The following is a 12,865-nucleotide window of genomic DNA, read 5'->3' as shown; positions in this document are numbered from 1 at the left end:
GTTTCCACGCACTTCACACGGGTCCGGATAAAAAGACGGCAGAGCCCATCCATCTTCCTCCCCGGCCCGGCGCTGCCCCAGACCGGCCCCCGCCGCCAACGCCTGCAGCGACCGCATCCCCTCCCGCAGGGACGCTGCTGCTGAAGCGGCTGCCGCAGGACAGAGCCCCTCGGGGCACCCGTGCAGGGACAGACCGTCCCGCCTGCCGCCCCCGCAAGCACAGGCACAGCCCAGCCCGCCCCGGCGGCCGCGGCGCACGGCGGAGCTCCCGCCTCACTCACCGCGGAGCCGGCGGACGGAGCGGCGCAAGCGGCGGGCGCGCAGCCCGGGCCATGCCGCCGCGCCGCCAGAGGCCTCCTGCCGCCGGCGCCGGGCACGAGGCGAGCGGCGCGCAGCGCCCAGCGCCAGGCGGGACCTCCCATGCCCGCGGCCGCCCCGGGCGCGCTGAGATGGCGCCGTGCGGCCGCGCCTCGGCCCGCCCCCCGCGCCGCGCCGCACTCCGCCCGCTGCCCTGCCGGCGGCGCTGGCGCTGGGTCGGCCCGGCAGCCCGGGGGACAGCGCGCTGCTTGCCGGAGCTGAGGGTGTGGCGCTGAGCGGTGCCGCGGCTCCGGAGCTGCGGGAAACGACCTGCGCCCTCCCGCCGAGAGCGTCGAGCGGTGGGAGCGGGCAGCAGCAGCAGCACGGAAAGCAGATCCTTGCCATTTGTAAGGATACCGGGGCCAAGGGATCGCCACCGGGTCACCACACGCATTGCAAACCGCTTCGGGCTGTAATTGTCCCCGCAGAGGGACAATTGTAATTCGTAGTGCTGTAATTGTCCCCGCAGAGGCTCCTTCTGGCGCTCTCTGCAGTGCTCCTTCGGCTCGTCGGTGCCTTCTGAATTCTCACCTTAGCCCGCAAAATGGTTGGGCAAGAGCTTGGTCTTGGTTGGTGTGCTCTACAAGTACAATAAATATATCCCGTTTCCTCCTTTAGATCATTAGGTAAAAGAACAAAGAGACCTGTAGCCGAGACAGATGGCACCTATTTGGTGGGTTTTTTTGCTTATTTTGATTTGGATTTTTTGGTTGGCTGGGGTTTTTTTATAATACTAAAGCACAGAATCACAGAATTAGTCAAGTTGGAAGGCCCCCACTGTGGATTATCTGGTCCAGTCTCCCTGCTCAAGCAGGGTCATCCTAGAGCACATGGCACAAGATTGCACCCAGATGGTTCTTAAATATTTCCAGTGAGGGCGATCTCTTGGCAATCTGTTCCAGTGCTCGGTCACATGCACAATAAAGTTGGTTTTCCTCATATTCAGGTGGAACTTCCTGTGCATCAGTTTCTACCCATTGCCTCTTGTCCTATTGTTTGGCACTGATCATTGGTCTGGTGATAGTTTTGATTATCCATCCAGTTTACCCTCACTCAGTAAAAGTTCACAAAAACCCTTATATCATGTGGGATTCGCTTAAAGCTTTAAGACACACATCATCTACTGCTTCTCTCCCACCTACAAGCCTTGTAACCACGTTGTAGAAGGAAATTAGTTTGATTTGAAATGATTTGCTCTTACAATTCCATGAATAGTCCCTATTCAGCTAAGTGGTATTATAGAAATAATTCATAACTTAGCACTTTCAGGTCATTAGTTTGCAAATATAAAATACTGTGTAGACAGTGTCTTTTGTTGGTATCTGTTGTAACAAGTAATGGATCAGAGGATTTTACATCAGTTTAAAGTGTTATTATGATAAACATTTCCTCTCTTCCACAGCAGAATTTTCATCATTTCAAATGTTGCTTTTTAAATTGTATTAAAGTCTCTAATCAAGCATTTTACTAAACCCCACCATTTCCAAAGGCATATTCCAGTGCTCAGCTACAACACATAAATTACAATGCTAATTTTTTTTTTCCCTATCCTTGAAGTGATTCTCATTCAACCTACATTTTTGATGTACCCACATGAGCGTATTTTGCATAACTAACACAGACACCTGAAGAGGTCAAATCATTTCCCAATAATTTACCATACTGTCAAACCAAACCGGAAAAGAATACGGAAAACTAACAAGCCACTTTATTTTGAAACTGTTATATAGATGTGCTTCCAGGGCTTTTTTTCACTGCCTCTGGAAATTATGTTACTTTTTGCATTGCAGGAAATTTGCATAATTGTTTTTCTACCTTGAGCAGTTGGAGGCAGTGTTAAAGTGCAAAGTACTGTGCATGTCATGTCAACGGAATGGGTACTGCGGGATCACGGGTAGGCTCACACTTGAGATATGCTTCCCTTCAAAGTCTTTCCAAAGAAAGGAGCATGGCGAAAATGTATGATACACTTTTTCATTTTGAGAATAGCTCCAACACTGATGAGAATAATACTCAAATATTTTTGTGAGGTTTTGTAAAGCTGATCTAGCACAAACTAAAATGGAGCTAACAATCCTCAATAGTTTTAATTTTAATAATTTCTTTTAGCACTGGTTTGTTAACTACCCTGTTAGTAGGGTAGCTAACATGGCAGTAGGTTGTATTGAACATGAGTATGAAAAGTAGTATTTGGCCATTAGAAAGGGAATCAATTTGCTCACCAATATAGCAGACTTTTCCAAAATGCCTTGACTTTAGTGGAATACACTGCAGTTTGACTGAGTAGTGTTTCTATCTCTACTAATTGTGAAGACAGTTTTATGGATTGTACACTTCTCACAATAGCTCTTGGCTTCCTATTTAAATTTTAACACTTGAGAATATTGTTCTATGTTGTTTGCCTGATGTATTATTGCAGTCCACATACAGTGGTAAAATATGAGTCTAGGAAAATGCAACCAAAAATTAACAAAATTTTTACTGCCAGACATGAGTCTTGATGGAAACTACAGGAAATCTCAGCATCTTTCAGAAAATTCCACTTTGGACTTTTCAAAAGTTTAACAAAATGAAAGACACAATATTTAATTTTAATGCAAATTGATAACGTATTCTCTAAGTAAATGTAGGAAAATGTTTCATAGACTCTAAATTACTATTCAGCCTGAACAATAACAGGATAAAAATAGAACTGATTTTTGTCTGAAATTAGATTGTCTTATGTTTAAATACATTCTTTCTCTACTCAAAATCAATTAAGGGTATCCAGGTATAGCTAGGAAAGATTTCTTGCCAAAATAGCTCCACAATTTAAAAATGAAATAACATTTGAAAAATTATTTGGTAGATAATTAGGTTGGTTTGTGTGCAGTAGGATGTAAGTAGCTAAAAAAAGAAAAAAAAAGAAAAAAAGAAAAAGAGTATCCATTCTCATTTCTGGGTGTCTGCACAGTACCACATTAATAATACAGTAACTGCAAACTCTTTCTCATATAAGCCATTTCTTTCAGTCACAATTTGAACTAGAAATTATATTAAAGAATGGCAAAAGAAAGACTCTTCACAACCAAGGAGTCATTTTAGCTTCATGACCAGGCCTGCAATCTTTGGCCACAGAGGTATATACCATTGCATACTAGGATGAGCATGTGTGGCACAGGACTCTCAGATTCTGGGGTTTTTCCCCCGGCTGGTTGGCCAGCCCACACCTGTAAGATAAATAAGGTTAAAAATGATGCTTTTTATCTTTTTTTTGTCACGTGGTGATAATTACTTGGTCCTGGGCTCTGCCCTGGCTAATGAGCCTCGAGCTCTAAGCATTACCTCTTGGCTCAGCCCTTGCACTGTGTCTCAGGACAGCTGCCACTTCTTCCCTTTGGCAGCTCTGAGACCATGCTAGAGCTGCTCTCGTGCTCTTGCCAAAACAGCATTCGTCTGTGGGGCTGACAAACTATATCAGGCTGCAAAATAATCCAAGACAAAATGCCTACCAGTGTGAGTTCTTTGTTTTATCTTTGCTATGCTCCTCGTGGAAGTTAAAGCAACTTCCAGGTTGCTTTATTTAATGCTGAGTCACAGATCTGCTCTTACACAGACCAGCATCAGCTTGGCAGAGCTTGTACTCAGGGTCACAGTGGCATACCTGGGGGTAACTGCAGGCATATATGAGGGAAATCCTTCTGTGTTCGATATTACCTCTCTGTCATTCACTGGAATTTCTCTTCCAAAGTCTTTTTCCTGCTAGGCTTAGACATCAAGGTCAACATCACTGATATGGAGGCAGTTATGCCCACTTGTTGCAAAGTAAATTTGGCTCAAGGGATTTTAACAGATTCTGATTTCAAATATCCATTCAAAACAAGGCTGGTTTACATGAGTTTTCATATAGAATATTACCTTGTTTAAGGAGAAATTTCTGTTTATTATATATGGCAGTACTTGAAAATGCAACACCTTTAACAAGCACAAACAAAACACACAAGAAACAGTAACAATTTATTAATTTTTCTTTATCATGTGTATTAGTATTTCCAATAAATATAAGCCCACATAAGTAGCTTCATCCAGTGTGAAAGCTTTGCCAAATCTTAAACTGAAAAATAAATTGTTTGCTTTCATTCAGTTTCACTAAATGAGGAAGAAGGTCTCGAAGAATTGAGACCGATTTAGTTTGTATATTGCTCTCCTGTGGAATTTTAAACAGTGCAGTCCTTCACAGTCAAGAAGAGATGAAAACCTTATTTAGATTGTCACTAGACTCTTCTGAAGTCAGTCATCAAGTTCTTCAGGTTAATACTGCTTTCTATAGTAACAGCAACATCACAGTGAAAATGCAGCTTATATTACAGCAATTTTTCCAACCTTAAGGAAGTGGTGCAGAAAATTAAAGGATTTATTTTGTTGAATATGATCTTCTGTAACAAAGCCACATAATTTTTCTTAGGTACTTTACATATATAGGTATTCCTTGCATGAATGGAATTAACACGAATTAACAGTATTTCCATACCTGAAGATAAAAACAAAGGTTTTGAAACTATTCCTAATCTCTGCCATATATTTTACAAACATTGAAGGAAGACTGGTATTTTCTTTCTTTTCTTCTTTCCTATCTTTTTTTTTTTTCAGTAATAGAAATAAATTGCAATTTTAAGAGTCTTAGGGGCAAAAGGAGTCCTGTTCCTTTAGACATTGTACAAATATGGAATAAAAAAGATGCTGACTGTCCTAAAAGCTTCAGTAAACAATTTGACACTACGGATCTGAGTCACAATGACATTCATAGTTTCAGTTTCTGAAATTATTTTAATTCTGCTCTTCATTCATTTTTCTCAGTAACAAGCTTGTTTTACAGGAAGCATTTTTGTTAACATCAGAACACTGAGCCTAAACAAGTTTTATGTAGCAAATTAATCTTACTTGATCAACGATGCTGATTGAAACATTACACCAATTTTTACTGGGTTTTGTGTTTCGTAATTATTTTTAAAATCTGGTTAATGTTCTAAACCAGTTCAGTTTTGCTCCGTAGCCATTCAATACTTGTCTCATAAATCCCTGCAGTAGCAGTGGAAGGTTTTTCAGAAGGCACCAATAAACTTTGGGTGTGTATGGACCACTTACACAATTGTGACAACATTACACAATTATAGCAACCTGCTCCAGAGGTTGGTGTGCAAGGACCAATCTCAGCTGAAAATAACTGTGATCAAAGAACACTTCTTGTGTCAGTGCACCCTGTATGAAGCACTGTCATGTAGAACTGCGGGGCGCTCTATCACTGTGAAGCTGGAGCACTGATCCTTGGAACACAATCTTCTGGTTAATCCTCAGCTGTGAATATAAGTAACTCTTCAAGGTTTTACACTGAGCCAGAGGTTCTTAACTGGTTCTTAGCTGCTGAACCAGCAACAGAATTTTTTTCTTAGTGAGCAAGCCCTGGCCAAAACTATGCCAGGGAGTAAAGATGAGCTGCAATGGCCAAGAATATTTCTTGGTATTGATTCTTAGTACAAATGTAGCTTAGAGGTTCACCTGCAACTAAGCTGAGTCATTCTCCAAGCTTCAGAGTACATTAGTTAGATCTGTGTTTTCTGCAACAGGAGCTAAAATTTGTCATATTTGTGCTGGAATTTATTTATGGGCACCAAAATGAAGGATTTTTTAATCTGGATGTGGTCCTCACTGGGACTGTTACCATGAAGACATGATTATTTTTTGTCCTATGGGCAACAGAGTATCCAAGGAAAGATTAAACATCTGTAATTGATATTAAAACATCCCAAGTTATGGAATAATTGTTTTATTCTGTTAATCATAAAAATATAAGCCTCCAGCAGTTCCAAGAATTATCTATGAAATAAAAAGCTCTTTGAGAAAAAGTTATACCAAATACTATTTTTCTATTCTTTTATAACATAAAATATTGGAGATAAAATGTTTTGCTTCCACTCTGTAGCAGCAATTTAGCATCTTTTGTAAAAGAAAAACTGTGACTTTTGGCAGCTTAAAAAAACCATAAACCAATCAAAAAATATGTGAAAAATCCTATCATTGCAATGTTTCTGATGTATCTAATAATACATTAGTAGTATCATCCTAAATGAGTTCAGAAACATGCATTTAAAAAATTGGTGCTTTGAGAAAGTGTGAAAATTAAAAACTAAAAAACAATTTTTGACACTGCTCTTTGAAACATGTTAATCTACACTGGAAGTTGTAGCAGGAAGCCACATCATTTCTTGACATGTTTATTATCTTATTTGACTCCATGAATATCCATTAGAATTTACAATCTTTTATTATTTAGCTCACTGTGTTAAATATTTGCTTCCCCCCCCAAGACGACCTTCTATGTGGGTTAAAATAATGAAAGGATTATATATATATAAAAAACCTACTGTATTACTGAAACAAACCATCAAAAACCAAAGGCTGATGGTAAATGAAAGTCTTACAGTTGCCATTTGTTCTAAGGGAAATGAGTTCCCAAAATATAATTTTAAGAAAAGCCCATAGATCAACATCACTGTACTAGTATATGATGCTGTACTATGGCAAAGTGAGGTACCAATTTGTGTTGTAATGCAATATTCTTTCATCAGAGGGAATAAAATGCCAAAATCTGTCAGCCCTGCTTGGCTCACTGTGCTCTGGCAATCTCGTTCAACTATGCTGCGGAAGAGGTTGCTGTGTTCTGGAAACAACAGCTCCAACAACCGATAAATGGCAGACCAAGCATATAATTAGTGCCTCCGCAAACTGCAAACTCACAAGTTTTATCATGATGCATGGCAAATAGCACTTGGGATGACTTCAGAGATTTGCCATTCAGAGAATTTCCTAATGACCTATCATTTGTGTGCATGCTTCCCTGACTAGCTAAGGATCAGTATGCCTGAGGGGAAAAAATGATAGGAGCTGTGACTCAAGGAGAAAGCTTTTGGCCTGAAGATGTGGTGAGTTTTACTTTGAAAGTCATCCATATAAATGCAAAAAAATGACATGCAGCCTTATTATGCCTGCATACTCAACAGTAACTGGAGGCAAGGAGTCCTCCAGGTACAGAGAGAATAATAAATGACTCTCATTTATCTCACAGTTTGTGAAAGGAACAGAAAAAGCCACATCTCATTTCACGTCCATTTTTAATAACATGAGGCTTTATGCCAATACTCTGATGTTACACATGGCATCTATTGAAAACATGGAAGCTCAAGTTTCAGCTCCTAGAATATATTGATGCATTTTTGTCTATAGCAACATCTTTGTCATATTATCATCAAAATTTCTCACTGAAGATGAAAAAAAATGGGATTAAGTAATACATCCACATTCTGTAGTACTAATTGCTATTGCAAAAGTGTTTATAAGGTGAAGAGAGCAGTGATGCAGCAGTACTTGGGGAGGAAAACAGACTTTAATTCTTTTACATGGCAGGGGTAGAGGAGTATCCACCTTGGATGCAGCAGACTAACCCTGATGGTAGGAAAATAAAGAATGTAGGAGCTGTGCTCCATTGTTCCTGTTCTAAATACCTGCTCCATCAGGAGGAACCCAGTTTGCAATACCCATCTACATCAGCCAGGCATGGGTTAGCTCAGGGGCTTGAAGCAAACCAGACCCCCACCTGCCAGAGCAGCACCAGGCTCTGAACTCATGGATGGTCAGCAGCTCCACATAGAGCACAAGAAGCTGAAGCTGACTTTGGTCAAGGGTGGCCCTACCGAGCTTGCTCGGGGATGGCAAACAGCCTGTACAGCTGCTGGCTGTCATTGAGCTCTGTCACTCCTGCCCCGTTTGCTCCAGGCCCTCTGACCATAAGGTTATCCTTTTTTAGCTTGGTGCTCAGTGCTTCTCCTCTCAACACTGAGTCAGTACTGTCCTACACCCAAGTTGTTTTCACGTGCTCCTGCTCTGTGGAACCCAGATCCCAAACTCAGGAGACCAGGGAAGCAAGTATATTTGGATACACCTGCAGGGATCAACCTGGATCTGGCAATACCATTCCTAATGGTAAAGTAGAAAACTGCTGACCTTTGAGGGACTCCTCATGGAGTCAGCTTCATGACTCTCTACAGCCTCCCTCTGAATTCCAGAATTAAGAGTGTGGTGTTGAAACTCAGAGTTGGCTCTGCACAAGAAAGAGCATGTGAGCATACGGGATTAGCTCAATCCCGTGAAAAAAAAATAAACATATTGCTTCTAACCAGTCCACCGTGTTACAGTGAGTCCCCCTGGTACATGCGGCAGGTAGGCCACTCCCACTGCCCTGTTGATTCCACTGGAGCATGATACAGGAGTCCTTTTAACATTAATGCCTGTCAATCATACAGACAAAGATCTGGTTCAGGAGACACACAAGCAGGAAAAAATAGAGTAGCTAAACGTCACAGGCAAATGAACATGCCCAGCACCCAACAAGAAAGAAACTGACTAATAGTGTTCTTACTTCCTTTAGGCAATTGCAGTAAGCAAGCAGATTGTGTGTCTTTTATCTGGCTACTTTTTTTTCCTCTAATAGATCCAAATTTCTGCTTCTCACAATAAAAAACAGTAATTGTATCTGACCCAGCTTTCACACTAAATCTGGGTTTTTTCAGAAATGTAATTAACTTTTGATTGTTATAACACATTTCAGTGTCTGTTTTGTACTTGTATGAAGGACTAAACAAAACCCTAATCTATTTTTAACAGTGTATTAAATTTTTGTTGCTTTCTTTAAACACAGATAAAATCAACTGCTCAAATCACAGAACTGTACTTCCACAACAGGAATACCAGCCTTCACTGCTAAAAATTCTGACATTTGTGGGGACTCTATAAATTGGCTCTGCTGGAAGAGCTAAAGAGGTGGACCAACTCTGATGCTACAGAAGTGGAGCTGAAGAAGCCATGACCTACCCCAGAGGTATGGTGCAAAGCACAAAGATAAAAACCACAGTACCATCTTCCTCTCAATCATCTTACCCCAGAAGTCTACAATAGTTCTTTCAAATGCTAAACAGACCTGAGGGGCAGTTTGGAAGGCAAAGTGGATGATAGTCTTCACTCTGTGTCTTCTCTGGAAGAGGTGTTTCTGGTAGCTCTGCACAAGCATTGTGCAATAATTGTGGTCTTTGACCGACAGGACTGCTCATTTTTGCTGTCTGACTTCTACTAGGGAAATTCTTCACGCCCTCTTTGCTTTTCTTATTTAAATACCTCTGGAGGAAGGAGGATGATGGTTGGGAGGCAGACATACTCCTGACCTCTGGACAGTACTTTGAATAAGTGGGTACTAAACAGTCATCATAACGTGTCTTAGACTGTAAAATTGTTCTAACACCACCAGCTAATCCTCTCTGCACCCACACCACTGTTGAGCAGTACCTTGTCTCTTCCAGTTAATCAGCATTTCAGCTAACATTTCTGAGGCTGCAGTAAACTAAACTGGGTCTTGAACTAGACTGAGAAATAGGCTACAAAAATAATCACCAAATACAAGAACCAGAGAACCAATTTGTGCTATTTGTGATAAGGCAAGTAGCTCAAAAAGAGAAACAAAATAAGTAAACTGGGAGAAAAAGAGAAGAAAAAGAGGTCATCCTCCAACAGAAAGTGAAGGGCTTGACTCAGTTCAAGATGTACGATCATCACTTCAAAAACAAATCCCACTAACATTCTGAGTTGTCCAGTGACAGGTTAAACATCTTGGACTGAAGATATGCAATATCTTTTTTGATTTCTTTGAGGGATTGACCTGTTGTTTCAACATGGCCAAATTAAAATTGTGTTTTACTTGAACATCAATCCCAGTTTACAAATTATTTTGGGGAAATATCTTTACCTTGTGATGGAAATTTGCAATTCATTGTTGCAAATTCCACTTTCCAGGCCATTCTCTGATGATGAGTCTTTTTACAGCAATCTTTAACAGCTGGCACAAAGACATCCATTGGTTCTGTCTCACCCTTCACACCAGTTGTGGCCCCCACCCATTATTCTTTACTAAATGATTCTAAGCGATTGAACTTTTTTGGTTTGGTTCTTTTGGTTTTTTTAAAATCTGTATGCATGGGAAGAGGTCCAAATTTGGCAATGGAGAAAGCAAGTGTTGAAATCTAATTCTTTGCTTGGCACTCTGGTGCCTTTCAGGTACGTATATCTCAAAAGAGGTAGTTCTACCAAGATATACCCCTTGCCAACAACCTATTTTGTGTCTTTGCTATTTAAGTGCCACTGAAGCTTTGTAGAGTTTCTCTTCAAAACAGGTAAGGGCAACTCTGTCGATGTGATAGCTGCATGAACGACCACCGATCATGTTTCAGACGCCATAGACAAAGGAAAAACATCCCAGATACATCTTGTCCCTTCAAAGGTCCAGTCAACTCCTGCCCCTACCAAATGGTATGCAACACCAAACTTAATAGCAATAACAACAAAAACCCCCCAAAACCATCCCTAGGCCTAGAAGAATTCAACCACTTGAGATCATTTTGGTACTGAAAGACAAGGAGAAAGCCAAGTCCCTGCACAGGCAGAGCTTCCAGCATCCACCCACCTCTTGACAAAAGGATTTGTTCCAAATATGCATAGATTCACAGAACCGCAGTATACACTAAGTTGGAAGGGACCCACCAGGATCTTCAAGTCTAACTCCTGGCCCTGCACAGGACACCTCAAGAATCACACCATGCACCTGAGAGTGTTGCCCAAACACTTCCTGAACTCAGACACACGACCACTCCCACCGCTGCAATTTGTGACACTGCCATCTGCCCCTCTGAAAGAGAAATTATCTGAAAATAACCAGAAATGTCTACCTACTTTCAGATCCAGTGACAACAAGAAGAGAAGATACAGGAAATAGTCTGGGACACCTGTCAATTCCAAAACATACACAAGAATGGCTTTATATAGTACTTGATAGAAATACCAATATATTTTATGCATGGTTATATTCTTTAGATGTCAGGAGGTGGTTTTTTCTATATAAAACCCACAGTAAAATCCAAATCCATACCTAAAATTTATCCAACAAATTTACTATCATTCTTTGGCATAAAAAGAGAGGCCCTTAATCTAACAATAGGCCAGTAAGATTGAAGAAATTCAAGGTGCAACAGAATTATTTGGCTTCCTAAGGAAAATACAATATAATTCCACCAAAAATCCATAAACAATGATGTCATACTAATTTTTCTATGCAATGTTTCACAGGCATTTGTATTGAAACTTGCGCATGAATAAATGTTCTCCATCATATCCTGGTATAAATAATGGCACAGTACCAAGTAACAATCAATATCCTTATATATTAATATCCCTCTATAATGTGCTTATTATAATTTGCTCAGACTGTAGCAAAATTCATTTTCCTTAACAATCAATTTATATCACAAATATATATGGAAAACCCTCTCGTTTTAAATTGATTTCTACTTCATTAAACTCTTCTCAATGAGTCTGGGGATATAGCTTTCAAATAAACGAACAGAAGGTATTTTAAATAAAATTAGCAGAGTTTAAATAAAAACATCTTGTATTTTACAATACCCTACAGCTAGCAAAAATTAGCTACTTCATACACTAACCACCTAGTGCAATTTCCTGTTCTTCCATGAAGATTTGCTTTGAGAAGAGTAACCTTATTGAACATGCATCAAGAATCTTCTTTTAAAATGACAAACAGAACCCAAATATATTCCTTTGTGTAACATTGACTATTCAGAAGTGCATATTGGCCCTTCCTGTTCAATGGGGATCTTTGGTAATCTTACTCTATTATTGAGTCCAGGTACTAAAATTCAGCTTCTTACTCACACTGCTATATATTAGTTTTTTTATTTTTAAACACAGTTGTAAAAATAAAATCTTTGGACATAAAATGAATTTGGAGAGAGATACTGAATTCTGCATCATTCTATCCTGACTTCAGTGAAGGCAGTATTGTTCAAAACTTTTCTCTGTTAGAATTCACATATGGGAGAAAGACTCAACTCTTCCAGTTTTGGAGCTGTTCAAGGAGTATCAGGGTATGTAGCCAAAAACCTGGAAGATAATAAAAGAACCACTTGCAATACTTTTAACTTTTCCCATTAGCAGTGGGATCTCATTTCGAAACTATGCACTTCTTTTTCCCGAATGATTTGGATCACGAGCTATCCAGATCCCTTTTAACTGCGTTTTGTGTTCCCTCTGCTCCAATGCAGTATCACTGAAGAGAAATGCTCCAACTTGGTAAGACTGACCTCAGCAACCTGAAACACAAACTAAGTAATGAACAAAAGAAATAACAAGCTATATTCAGATTTTCTTTTTCGTGCATAAATTATCCAGCATACTGCTCTTATCACACGCATGTAACATTTCCCCACCAGAAGACAAAAAGAGCTTTCATTTCCCATCAAACTAAGAAACCGAAGCCCGCTTCCTGCTAGCTATCAGGGCATCGGTAAGTAGAGCTGTAGAAACACTTTGTTTAATTCTGTTCCAAACTTTGTATGCAGCCCCCTCCATAAAGAGG

At 40.3% G+C, this 12,865-nt stretch overlaps 1 protein-coding gene across 3 annotated transcripts in view; it reads right to left on the bottom strand.

The window, feature by feature from the left end:
- NUBPL (NUBP iron-sulfur cluster assembly factor, mitochondrial) overlaps window positions 1-443 on the bottom strand; it is an 84,245-nt gene extending 83,802 nt beyond the window's left edge. For all 3 annotated transcript variants that reach the window (XR_014226480.1, XM_082283265.1, XM_082283267.1), the window contains exon 1: window positions 282-443. Coding sequence is in view for 2 of the 3 variants with exons in the window: in XM_082283265.1 (XP_082139391.1) it covers window positions 282-422 (141 nt within the window). In the remaining variant the exon portion in view is untranslated. The remainder of the gene's footprint in view (window positions 1-281) is intronic.
- Between the last annotated feature and the right edge of the window lie 12,422 nt (window positions 444-12,865).

This window comes from Coloeus monedula, assembly GCF_965178545.1.
Source record: "Coloeus monedula genome assembly, chromosome: 6".
Classification (NCBI taxonomy): Eukaryota; Metazoa; Chordata; class Aves; order Passeriformes; family Corvidae; genus Coloeus; species Coloeus monedula.
This window is presented reverse-complemented; position numbering and strand designations above follow the sequence as displayed.